The 12,990-nt window shown below is 34.8% G+C and overlaps 1 protein-coding gene and 1 long non-coding RNA gene across 2 annotated transcripts in view; one reads left to right on the forward strand and one right to left on the reverse strand.

Moving 5' to 3' along the window:
* Positions 1 to 8,824, forward strand: part of LOC139037450 (uncharacterized) — a 29,850-nt gene extending 21,026 nt beyond the window's left edge. The window contains exon 2 of the long non-coding RNA XR_011490284.1: positions 5,952 to 8,824. This is a non-coding gene — a long non-coding RNA (uncharacterized lncRNA). The remainder of the gene's footprint in view (positions 1 to 5,951) is intronic.
* The window catches only part of XPR1 (xenotropic and polytropic retrovirus receptor 1), a 199,119-nt gene that overhangs the window by 56,705 nt on the left and 129,424 nt on the right, over positions 1 to 12,990 (reverse strand). The window contains exons 4-7 of the mRNA XM_020868871.2: positions 5,494 to 5,717; positions 3,255 to 3,404; positions 2,900 to 2,983; positions 444 to 525 (exon numbers count right to left, since the gene is read on the reverse strand). Coding sequence (XP_020724530.1) covers positions 444 to 525; positions 2,900 to 2,983; positions 3,255 to 3,404; positions 5,494 to 5,717 — 540 coding nt within the window. The remainder of the gene's footprint in view (positions 1 to 443; positions 526 to 2,899; positions 2,984 to 3,254; positions 3,405 to 5,493; positions 5,718 to 12,990) is intronic.

Consider the following 12,990-nt stretch of genomic DNA (forward strand, 5'->3'; position numbering starts at 1 on the left):
TAAATTCTATAGAACAGAATATTATATAACCAAGTTTCTTAAAATCATATGCAAAGTAATTGTAAAATAGGTTCTAGAAATGATGAAAGAGAGTCTCCAAAAAGCAAACTAAATGAGCTTGTTTAGCGTGTAAATTTTGTAATATTTATTTACTCTCATCTATGATGAAGGGAGCTGAGGTTCCTGATAACTGAACCCTGAAAATGATGGAGAAGAGAGTCATAAACTAGCAATGTTTAAAGGAGTAACTATATCCAAAAGGAAAAAGAGAGCCAAAATAACCAACCAACACCCACTCTCCCATCAGTTATACAAACAAAAGACTTAGCCCTGACAGATTTCTCTTTCAGTAGCTTTGGCAGTTGAGTGGTAGCTTTGTTAGGACAGAATATGACATAAGCAGATCAGCAAGAATAATTTAATTCAAAATTTAAACTACTCACCGGCAAGCACAAGAGTAATATTCAATACAATGAATATTCCACAAAATAGGCCAACTCTAAAAGTAGTCCATGCTGGTGCAGGCTATAGAGAGAGGGAAATGGCATTTTGAGTACAGGGCAAAATACTGAATACATTAAGCATACAGTATAACAAAATTAGTACTACAGGCCTCAAAGTCCTACAGAGAAAACAAATATTTTATGATGGGAATTTTCATAAATCTGAGCTGGAGAATCATCATTATCCAGTAATATTAGAATTGAGTTACCTGTTTAATTATTTTTTAGAAATCTGTGTCACTAAATAAAGAAAATTAAGATCTAAAACATCAAATTATATAAACACTGAGTTTTCTTATAAAAAAGATTTAAGTGCAATTTCATTTTTACAATGTGTACATCTTTAAATTTAGGAAGTCAGTATTACTCAATTAGAGTTCACATATTTGGTACTATATAATTAGAGACAGTGGTAAAAATAAGAATACATTTCTGAGTACTTACAGTATTAAACCAGAGTAACTTCAAGTTAATTTGTAAATATATACTAGAGATTCTCAAGTGAAAGGCATTTCAGAATATCATTTCATAAGTGAAAGTGAAGTTGCTCAGTTGTGTCAGACTCTTTGTGACCTCACAGACTGTAGCCTACCAGGTTCCACTGTCCATGGGATTTTCCCGGCAAGAATACCGGAATGGGTTGCCATTTCCTTCTCCAGGAGATCCTCCCAACCCAGGGATTGAAACCTGTCTCCCGCATTGTAAGCAGACGCTTTACCATCTGAGCCACCAGGGAAGTCCCATTTTTTGGCATAAAAAGCCAATTGCTCTCGCACCATTTGTTGAAAAGACGATCCTCTCTCCAGTGAAGTGCCTTTTTGCATCTTCATTGACAATTAATTGTTCATATATTTATTGGTCTATTTTTGGACTCTTTATTCTATTCCATTAATCTATTTGCCTATCCTGACACTAACAACACACTGTCCTGATTACTGTAGCTTTAGTGTTGATACCACATAGTGTTAATCCTTCAACTTAAGTTGTTCCAAAGTGGTTTTGGCTCTTCTTGGTCCTCTGTAATTTCACATAAATTTTTAAATTTGCTTACTAGTTATTTTTAAGAAGGTCTGTTGAGATTTTGAGTCTGTTTGTGATGCATCTATGAAACAACTTAGGAAGATGCATTGTTTTAAAAATACTTGGTTTTCTAATTTCTCTCACATCTATCTTCTTCAATTTTTCTCCATCATGTTTTAAAGTTTTCAACATAAAAGTCTTGCACATCTTCTGTCAGACTTATCCCTAAGTATCTATATATTGATCTTGTAATCATCAACCTTGCTAATAAACTCACTAATTAGTGCATATAGCTGTTCTATAGATCCACTGGATTTTCTATTAGGTCCTCATGACATCGGCAAAAAACAAAACCAAAACAATCCACCAGTTTTACTTCTCTCTTTCTCATCTAATTGTCTTTAATTTCTTTTGCTTACCATACGGCACTGGCCCTAACCTCCAGAACAATGCTAAATAGAACTGGTAAGAATGAATATACTTTTTTGTTCTCAGTTAGGGAGAAAGCATTCAATGTTTTACCATTAAGTATGATATCAGTTTTAGGTTTTTCATAAACACCTTAAATAGGGATGAAGAAGCTCTTTTATTTCCATTCCATTCTGGTCAGAAAACATACTTTCTATGATTTAAATCCTTTTAAATTTATTAGGAATTAGTTTATGACACAAAAGATATCACTTAAACTGTTTTTTGGTATAACTACTATTTAGATATCATTTGACAGATGCTTTTTATGCATAACTATTGCATTTTGGATGAAAGTATGTAGTAGCCCAGAATATCTGAACCCCCCCCACTTTCATACCATCAAATAAATATCTCATCTTAATTATTTGCTCACATGAAGTTAGCATGTCAGAATAAACAAGAGCAGTAGTACAGGGTAAGAAGATAAAGGTCAGAAGACACTAAAATTTATTATGAAGTAAGATCTGGCATCTGATTTTTTTAAATGAGAATAACAGTAGTAATAAGTACTCACCAACTTTGGGTGAAACATTTTTTAAAGTAATGAAACCAGTATATTTTATCACCTAACAGACTCTGTGTGTGTGTGTGTGTGTGTGTGCGCGCGTGCGCACGCACGAGTACATACACACATGCTCAGTCAGGTCCAACTCTCTGGAGCCCCATGGACCATAGCCCGCCAGGCTCCTCTGTCCATGGAATTTTCCAGGCAAGAATACTGGAGTGGGTTGCTATTTCCTACTCCAGGGGATCTTCCTGACCCAAGGAGTGAACCCTGATTTCTTGCTTCTCCTGCATTGTTAAGTGGATTCTTTACCACTAGCGCCACCTGGGAAGCCCCCTAAAAGACTGTGTTGATTATTAAATAGGTCACATGAACCAAATGAACAACTGCAAATACTAACCTGAGCAGCTCCCAAAGGGGGAACACGTAAACGCTTCATAGCTTTTTGTCTGTCACCATCTTCAAGTTCATTGGTCACTACAGCCTAAAAGACACATTGTTAAATATTTATGCAGGTTATACTAAACTTGAGTAATGCATAAACAATTCTGAACCATTTATATTAATATATATGGTATTCTGATATACTCTTGGTGAATATATACTGAATAAAGCAAAAGGAAAAATCATGAGTAAGAATATATGTATTTAAAGCAACTAACAACAAAAGGAGAAAAAAATGAGGAATTACCTCATTTAAAATAAGACTTTAATGTTATCAAAAAATATGTGGTATGTAAGTGAGATGACTGTACCTCAGTTTCAGAGATGAGCTGGTTGATTTTCTTGCATGTATAAAATGGGGCTACTTCTACATGAGCCACTCGCCAATCTGCTCCACGAGATGTTTCCAGGATCTTGTCATGCTTTTTAAGGATTTTTCGGAACCCTGTAAAATTCAGATTCTACAGAAAGAAATAAGAAACACTACTGTAATTTCCACCACTGTAAGAGAAAATGAAAACCAATAAGCACTTTGCACTGACTGAGATGAATGAAGATTGAGCACCAAGGGAAATGGCAATGCTTTTATAAAAGCATTTATTATAAAAAGACAAGACTCTTTTTTCTTATTTCATTTATTCATTTCAAGGTAGTATGCTATTAATAATACAAAGAAACTCTAGATTATGAATCCTATTATTTTAGTTTCATGTAAATTAATGGAAGTCCTAAATGCAAAACATTTTCATTTCCATTTTCCTATGTACAAATCTTTTCAAAATAGCTAATTTATATTATTTTGCTTCTTTGATCAAAAAAATATATCCAGAAAATATTCTGGATATATCATGAACTGAATACATTTATTAGTTCTTTGCTTTTTAAAGGACTGGTATAGCTATTCATCTCCCCCCTACTCTGCAAACATGTACAAACAAGCATGGAAAACGGACTATCATCTATTTCTCTTAACTTTCATTTTGTTTTCATATATTCTGTTTGGGGATGTGTGCAAAGAGCCAGTGGAAAAGAAGTGATCATATTTATAGAGCTTTGCTGATAATGAGTAGGAACTTGTACTTTTCCTCCATTTCAGCAATATAAAAATACTATACTTTTCTATATTCTCAAATTCTATTGTTCTTTGATCAACAGAGAAAAAATACAAAACCATGGATTTGCAAGTTTCTTTAAAACAGATCTCCCAAATTTCCTCATCATATATCCCCATCAGTTTAAAAAAAAAAAAAGAGCAGTTATTCTAAATTAGGTTTTGCATGCTTGCTGGTTTGTTCATACTTTTTTTTGATAATTTAATAGATCATTTTAAACTCCCCTTGGGGAGGATACCTCATGATTTGAAGACTGGTTACAATACATTTTCCTTTCTCCTCATTTGCAAAATAAATGTATTCTTACAGTATAGATAGTCTCAAAGGATAAAAGATAGATAAGAACTTTTATGAACAATTATTTTTCCAGAAGCTTTTTTTAATAATGACCCCAAAACAAAAACTTATGGCAAAATTAATAAAATAAAATTTAATAAGAGTACTTCCCTGTAACAGTAAGTGTAATTAATAAAATATGAAATGTTAAAGAAAGTAGAATTATGAAAGGGAAAGATGGAAATAAATACATGCATTAAGGACTTAACATTACTGCAGACATGACACTTTAATTACATTTTATTTTAAAATTCCAATATTCATCCATGGTAATATTTTTATTATATAATCTCTAGTTTTTATATAGTGATGATCTTAACTAGATTAGAAGTTAATAGTGACAAGAATAAAATGGAAATACAACAGCACATAAGGTTTCTTTAAAGATCTGGGAGATGTTTTTGCCTATTTATTTATTATTGAACAAATAATCTATTTTTCAATATGTTCTTTACAGATTTAACTATATGAACAAATTTACAATTTTGAGTGCATGAAAATGAATAAATGCCATGCATTTCTATAAGTTAGTATACATAGTAGCTCAACTTTTCAGACTGGGTTTTAAAATTTTCTTTTGCAGGTCTTTTTTTTTAATAGTCATAGTCATATTGCAGATAATAAAACTGAAAGGGCTCTTAGTGGCAAGTTGAAAAGTCAGTATCTTTTACATTATTTGTGTTGCAGGAAAGTTAACAGTTCAGTTGCTTTTGTGGAAATTTTGCTATAGGTGGGGGTATAAATGTTCTTACATAGCTAGCAGTGATTGGGTAGATATATATTATTTCTTACTTCTACTCACTATTTAGAGATGCTTCTAAAAATAGGTAGCAGACTATTACTCTTTGAGTCAAGGGTTACTCCTGAATACTGTATAAAAAGGTATGGGGAAAATTATCTTCAAAACCTAAGCCTTGTTAACATTATTTTATCATCTCTGATATCTGATTTTAAGAATAAATGAAATTCCAATAAGAATTGAAAGAATAACACGCTAAGAATTTCCCTTTTTGGACTGACACATTAGTATAGCTCAAGGTAATTCTAATGTAATTTCTCTATCATTTAAAGGTTCTATCCTCCATGATAAGAACTGAAGTACCTGATAGTTCTGCAGCAGGATAAGACTGAGGTAGAACTCGCTGAAGGCCAGTTTAAGGTCTTTAATGTTCCTATGTTGAACACGTTCCTCATGGGACAGGTGGAAGACTGGCTTTCTGCGTTGTCGCAGCGTGGTAACACCAGTGCTTTCTTTCTGTGCATCCAGTGATGATTGAAGCTCATTCTGAAGGGTAGCAAACCTGCGCTGAGCCTCTGCGAGCTTTTCTATAAGGAATAAAACAGAACTGTCAGATCATCAAGATAAAAAAACTCGCAAAAGTTCTCACTGACTTCTGAATTTTTACTAATTAGTTTCCCTAAAATGTCTAGGGAAAAAAACACTGCACTGTAATATTTAGAAAGAGATAGGAAAAACATGTTTTAGGGTAATAGTCTCCTTTCATTCTAGCCCACACTTCACCCCCTGCAAAACCTCAAGTGTACTCTTTCTTTTTACAGATGAAGAATGGTGACAAAGATTTAAGAGCTGCTAAAAGTGAGACTACAAAATGGTACAAGCTGCTTTGTAATCTGGAAAACAGTTTAGAGATTCTCAAAAAGTTAAAACATAGAGTTATCTTAAGATCCAGCAATTTCACTCCTAGTATATACCCAGGAAAATTGAAAATAAACATGCACACAAAAACTTGTACATATACACAAACTGGTATTCATAATAATCAAAAAGTGGAAACAACCCAAATATCCTCTAACTGGTGAATGGTAAGAAAAATATGGTATATAAATACCGTGGAGTATTGTTCAGCCATAAAGAATGAATTATTGCCATTTGCAGCAACATGAATGAACTGAGAAATTATTACAGCAAGTGAAGTAAGTCAGACAGAAAGGCAGCTAAAACATAATCTAGGAATCAGGAGGGGGGAGCAGGAGTGGCTCCTTTCTCTATTATATGAAATATCAATAACCTCAGATACACAGATGATACCACCCTTACGGAAGAAAGCAAAAAAGAACTAAAGAGCCTCTTGATGAGTGACTGAACTGAACTGAACTGAATTTTTGCCTCCCAACCTGCAACTTGAGTTCTGCCTATTGGTTAGTTCTCAAAGGGAAATGCTTCTTTCACAGGAACACAGCAATGGTTCTACTGAATTGGAAGATGAGACTCCCATCTGGCCATTTTGGACTCATGATACCACCAAACCAGAAGGCAAAGGTGTTTACTGGTTAAAGTGTTTCTGATTACCAAGGGGAATAAGTAACACAACAGTAGCAAGGAGGATTGTGTCTGCAACCCAGGAGACTCTGGAACACATCCTAGGACTTTAATGATCAATGATAAAAGTTACTGAAAACCAAAACAATCCAAAAAAGACAGAATAAGGATTCAGCCCCTTTAAGAATTAAAGTCTGGGTTATCCCACCTGGTAAAGAATCCTCACCAGCTAAGATACTGGCTGAGGGCAAAGGAAATATGGAATGGGCAGTAGAAAAAGAAAATCATTGATATCAACTACCACTTCTTGACCTTCTTGTTCTGTTTTTTACATGTCTTGTATAGTCCTCTCTATCTCTTTGTGCTGCATTCTGAGTACTTCAGCTCCACCTTCCATTTTATAAATTCTCTGTTAAAGTCTACCCAATTCATAGTGTAAACAATTTTATTATCATTTTAAAATTTCTAATTGATTATTTTTAAAAGTCAATTTTGATAGTTTCTACTCTGCCTCATGGTTTTGATTCACTCTTTTATGTCTATAGTCATAATAAGTATATGCTTTATTTTACATCTGAAAATTTTCAAATTCTACATATCCTTTCATTGCTAAACTGTATTTTACCATATGGATATACCACATTTTGTTTAAATGTTCATCAGTTCATGGACATTTGGATTGTTTTTAAGTTTTTTTAGGCCTTCCCTGGTGGCACAGATGATAAAGCATCTGCCTACAATGCAGGAGACCAGGGTTCAATCCCTGGGTCAGGAAGATTTCCCGGAGAAGGAAATGGCAACCCACTCCAGTATTCTTGCCTGGAAAATCCCAAGGAAGGAGGAGCCTGGTAGGCTACAGTCCATGGTGTCACGAAGAGTCAGACACGACTGAGTGACTTCACTTTTCTTTTAAGTCTTTTCACTATATAAATTATGCTGCTGTTAAGATTCACATACAAGTTTTGTGTGGACTATCATCTTCATCTTTGCAAACATGGGCTCAATCCATGTTTGTTGCATGAATGAATGACTATGTAGGAAAAAAAAAACTTCAAGGGTTATTTTGTTACTTTCTTTAAACTAGTGATTCTCCTTCTCAAGGACAAGACTATCTAGAAGAGCATGTGAGGAAGAATCCCTAGGTGGGAGTGCAGAGGATAAAGCATATGGAATTTTTTTAAAAAAATTAATATTACTACAGTTATGAGAGTTCTAAACTTATCCAAAGGGGCATAGGTTTTAAAAGGATGAGAAAGACTGCCTTTTTGACACCAAGTGTCCATGTCTATTTTGTATTGATATCACTGTTTTCTAGAGTCAGACTTCCAAAAAGCTTCAAAGTGTGAAAGTCGCTCAGTCATGGCCAACTCTTTGCTACCCAATGGACTGTAAGCCTGCCAGGCTCCTCTGTCCATGGAATTCTCTAGGCCAGAATTCCAGAGTGGGTAGCTGTTCCCTTCTCCAGGGGATCTTCCCAACCCAGAGATCAAACCCAGGTGCATTACAAGTGGATTCTTTACCATCTGAGCCACCAGGGAAGCCCAAGAACACTAGAGTAGGTAGCCTATCCCTTCTCCAGGAGATCTTCCCAACCCAGGAATTGAACCGGGGTCTCCTGAATTGTAGGCAGATTCTTTACCAGCTGAGCTACCCCAAAAGCTTAAATGAATGGAATAGCAGAGAATCTAGAAAAAAGTATTAAATATGTACATAAAATATATTTTGTCTATCAATAGTTATAAAAAATAAAAATGAATATTCCTAAGCAATTTTATAAATACTGATGAAAATTGTCTATTTTTGGCAATAAATTCCAATTTCTATTCATGCCAGTGAACCAAGTCACACTCTGAATAAGAACAGATTACTATTATAATATCTGCTTATTCCATAACCTCTCCTATAATAAGATATTTGATAAAAATTTCCAATAACCATTCAAGAACTTTTAAATCACTTGAATCCCCTCAAAGAGCTAAAAAAAGGTTATCAAGATCTATTTTAGTTTTAATGAGATTTGTATACATATTTTTTACTTTTAGAAAAGTTGTTTTAGAAATACAAGGCATCTTCAAAATAGCAAAGCTATTATGTTGTCATGCAAATGAAGAATAATTCTTGATTAAATAAAGTAAATGTCTTAGAACACTTTTATTGCTTGTTTGTCTTTAAATATTATCATCTTGCAGATTCAATTTATGGACTTCACTGTTACCTGAGATACAAAGTAAGTTTATGAGAATGTTGACCCATTACAGATGATTCAGGTAATCTTGTTATATTACATGCAATTTTTATATTGCTTTTATGTGGAATTCTTATGACCTGAAATTCTTACAATTTCATATGCTTAAGGCTAAAACCTCTATGTGTGAAAATAATATCCTATTCTTCTATTCTTTTCTCTCTAATCAATAGCACTAATTTTCTTACAACTCCAGCCTCAGCTGACTACCTGTTATCCTCCTTACCCCCAAATATGTTACAGACTTTAATGCATTATGCATCTGGATAGGTTTTTCCCTTTTCTTGGAACACTGTACTCCAATTCTTCTCACAAAGCCATTCCCAAACGCACTCCGCCAAAAGGATCTGGCAAATGCCCACCCATTTTCAAAGACCAAATTTAAATGTTTCCATTTATGCATCTTCATGTTTGTTTCCATAGTACTTTGCAAAACTCTACATTAACAAACATCATAAAGTTTTAAAAGATAAAATTAGTAAAGAAATATATTAGATGTACTCTGATATTTTCCATTCTACTATATTCTCTTACTGTTGTTCACTCACTAAGTCATGTCCAACTCTTTGCAACCCCATCAACTGCAGCATGCCAGGCCTCCCTGTTCTTCACTATTTCCCAGAGTTTGCGTAAACTCATGTGCACTGAGTTAGTGATGTTATCCAGCCATCTCATCCTCTGCCGCCCCTTCTCTTCTTGCCCTCAATCTATAAACCTTTCCATATTTTTAAAAAATGCTTGTGATGACCCGACAGCAGTCACCAGTTATTGGCTTGCAAGCTACAGTTGTTTAAAAGAACACTAATTTAGATGATAGTCTGCCTTTTTTTGTGAAGATTCAATCCTGAAACTATTTTACCCATGACTGGGCATTCCCCATGCTTTCAGTCTTAGAAAGAAACAAAAAGAAAAGCAAGTAGGGAAGGAAGAGGAAAGAAAGAAGAAAAAAGAAAGAAAAGGTTAGTTTGGGTTGTAACTCTGTCCTCACATGCATAAGAAGAAGCCCTATATCCTTTTGATAATGTAAGTCAATTACTTCCACAGCAGAGTAATTCCTGCCCTTGACTGCTGATTTCCGGGCATATGGAATCAGAAATAATTGGACACTTAATACTAATTGACTATCACTTAAATTAAAAAATTTAATAAACTCTTTTGATGTCTAACTTTAATAGAATTAAATGCATATGTATTAAGCATATGGCTTGATGAGTTTTGACTCATCACCACTATAATCAAGAAATAGAATACTTCATGCCAGAAAGTTCCCTTATATCCATTTGGTTTCAATTACCCCCACCCCCATCCCAACTAGAAAACTCCTTATTTTCTGCCATTATATGCCTAAAGGTTAGCACTGTCTTTTCTAGAACTTAATGTAAATGAAATGATATAATGTAAAGTCTTTGGTGTTTGGCTTCTTTTGCTCTGCAGGACATTTATTTTGGGGCTTTTTGTTTTGTATTGGGGTACAGTCCTTTAGCAAACAATGTTGTGATAGTTGCAAGTGAATGGGGAAGGGACTCAGTCATACATGTAACATTATCCATTCTCCCCCAAGTTCCCCTCCCATCCAGACTGTCACACAGCCTTGAGCAGTTTCCTGTGCTATACAGAAGGTCCTTGTTAGTTATTGATTTTAAACAGAGCATTCTCTAACTCTGTGAACATTTTTAAGAGCCTCCATATGCTGTATGTTCTAGTAACGTGTTGCTTTTTGCTGCTGAGACGTATTTCACTGTAAGGATAAACTATATGTTCAACCATTTACCTGCTGATTAATATTTGGTTGTTTCTAGTTTGACCTATGTTAAATAAAGCTGCTGTGAACACTTAAAAAAATAAAATAAATTATTCCAACCAATTAAAAGGACTTCCCTGTTTTAATTGTGGAATACTGAAAGCAACAGATACAGCCTAAGATTCTTTTTAATGTAGACACACAAAAATACTCCTTAGAAGCCAAGTATTTTAAATGGAGGGAGAAAGCAAACTGGTTCAAGAAAAGAGAAATTTGTGACATGAAGTAACTTGTACTCCCAATGGAAAAGAACAGTATTGGCCATCATAAAAAAAAAAGTTTCTAGCACTACAACCTTCAGTTTGTATTGACTGATACCACTTTCAGTAACAGAAAACAGCTAGAAGACTTCTAGGTCAGGGATTAGCAAAAATGTTATCATCAAAAGGACACCTTTAAAAAATTTCCCTCTCTATCCATGGTCTTCCATGGATAAATCCATGAAGATTTAATCTGTAACTCTAAAAAACACTTCTACCTTATTAGCTAAAAATATGCAATAAGAAATAAAAAACTTACATTAGGTTTTCTGAAATACTGAGAACAGTTTGATTGTTTACATGTGAAACCCTAGAGGGCTGAGAATCACTTTGCTCATTTTACAGGTATATACGTAGATGCGTAGGAAAGTTACATACATCTTAAAAAAAATTAATAAAGTTCAAAATCCAAAAAACAATTGATAAGTGATAGACTTGGTATGAAAATCAGCATCTGTATTTTAGTAGTACTCACAGTTTCACTGGTTTGGCTTCTACAGCATTTCTGGGGGTGCTTCAAGGTTTCAGCCAAGGCTGTGCTCAGTTGCTCAGTGGTGTCCAACTCTTTGTGACCCCATGTGACCCCACCAGGCTCCTCTGCCCATGGGATTGCCCTGGCAAGAATACTGGAATGGGTTGCCATTTCCTCCTCCAGGGATTACTCCTGACCCAGGGATCAAACCCGCATCTCCTGCGGTTCCTGCCTTGGCAGGCAGATTTCTTTACCATTGAGTCACCTGGGAAGCCCTCAATCAATGCTAGATCTCACTTTAAAAATAACCATTTTTAACTGACCATTAAATAATTTGTGAGACGTGCTGGGTAGAGGTAGGGTTTAAAAGATGAACTCATCCCTATATGATTAACAGTTTTTCATGTGCCCTAATATCTGAGGTTTGCAGTCTACAAGACAATCTGCCACAGAGAAGGCAGCTAAATAAGGAGGAAAATGATACCATCTAGGATAAGTGCCAAATTCTATTTCTGTCAGTCATGTCTTCATATTACCCATTACTTCCTGACCTGGCAAAAAGTCTGAAGACTGTCAATCTGTACCTCCTGTTTAATGACATCAAGAGACATGCTCCAATGGCTCTGCCACCACACACACAGATAGGAAGTTATTAACTCACAGCTCCCAAATGTTTAATAGTAGAAAGCCTAAAATTATCTTTGAAAAGTAACCAAGTCTAAGATATCATTTTTCAAACTGAGGGTTGTAACCCAATACACAATCAAGAAAGCAATTTAGTGTATATAAATTAGCATTTAAAAAATCAAATAGAGAATAAATAATATAAGTAGTAAGAATAAGTATTGTTTCATGAGAATATTTTTAATCAAATATATTGAACATAGCCCCAAATATTTTGCAAACATACATAAAACACACACATCTGTCTGTATGATGAAGTCATAATTTATATGTATTCAAAAAAAATAACTACGTATTAATTTCTTTTTGGCTGTGCTGGGTCTTTGCTGCTGTGCAAGCTTTTCTCTAGTTGTGGCACACGGGGGCTACTCTCTAGTTGTGGTGTGCGGGCTTCTCACTGCAGTGGCTTCTCTTGTTGTCAAGCATGGGCTCTAGGGCACATGGGGTCAGTAATTGTGGCTCCCAGACTCTAGAGCACAGGCTCAATAGTTGGGGTACATGGGCTTAGCTGCTCTGTGACATGTGGGATCTTCCCAGATCAAGGATCAAACTCATGTCTCCTGCATTGGCAGGTGGATTCTTTACTAGTGAGCAACCAGGGAAGCCTTGCATGCATTTTTTATTGCAACTCAAAATATATTAAGTATCTATTGCTAAGAGCAGATATTTAATTTTCTTTGGAAATCAAAAAACATTACCCATTTTTTGTAATCTAATTTATACTTAATTAGAGTTGGGTTCAGATAGCCTTCCTAGAAAAATTATAGTAAAAGAAAAATGCTAATGAACTTGACTTTGTATTTTTCTCATTTACAACCTTAGATCATATCCAATGGACTTTTCTTAGTCTAAACAC

This window comes from Odocoileus virginianus, chromosome 11, assembly GCF_023699985.2.
Source record: "Odocoileus virginianus isolate 20LAN1187 ecotype Illinois chromosome 11, Ovbor_1.2, whole genome shotgun sequence".
Taxonomy (NCBI): domain Eukaryota; kingdom Metazoa; phylum Chordata; class Mammalia; order Artiodactyla; family Cervidae; genus Odocoileus; species Odocoileus virginianus.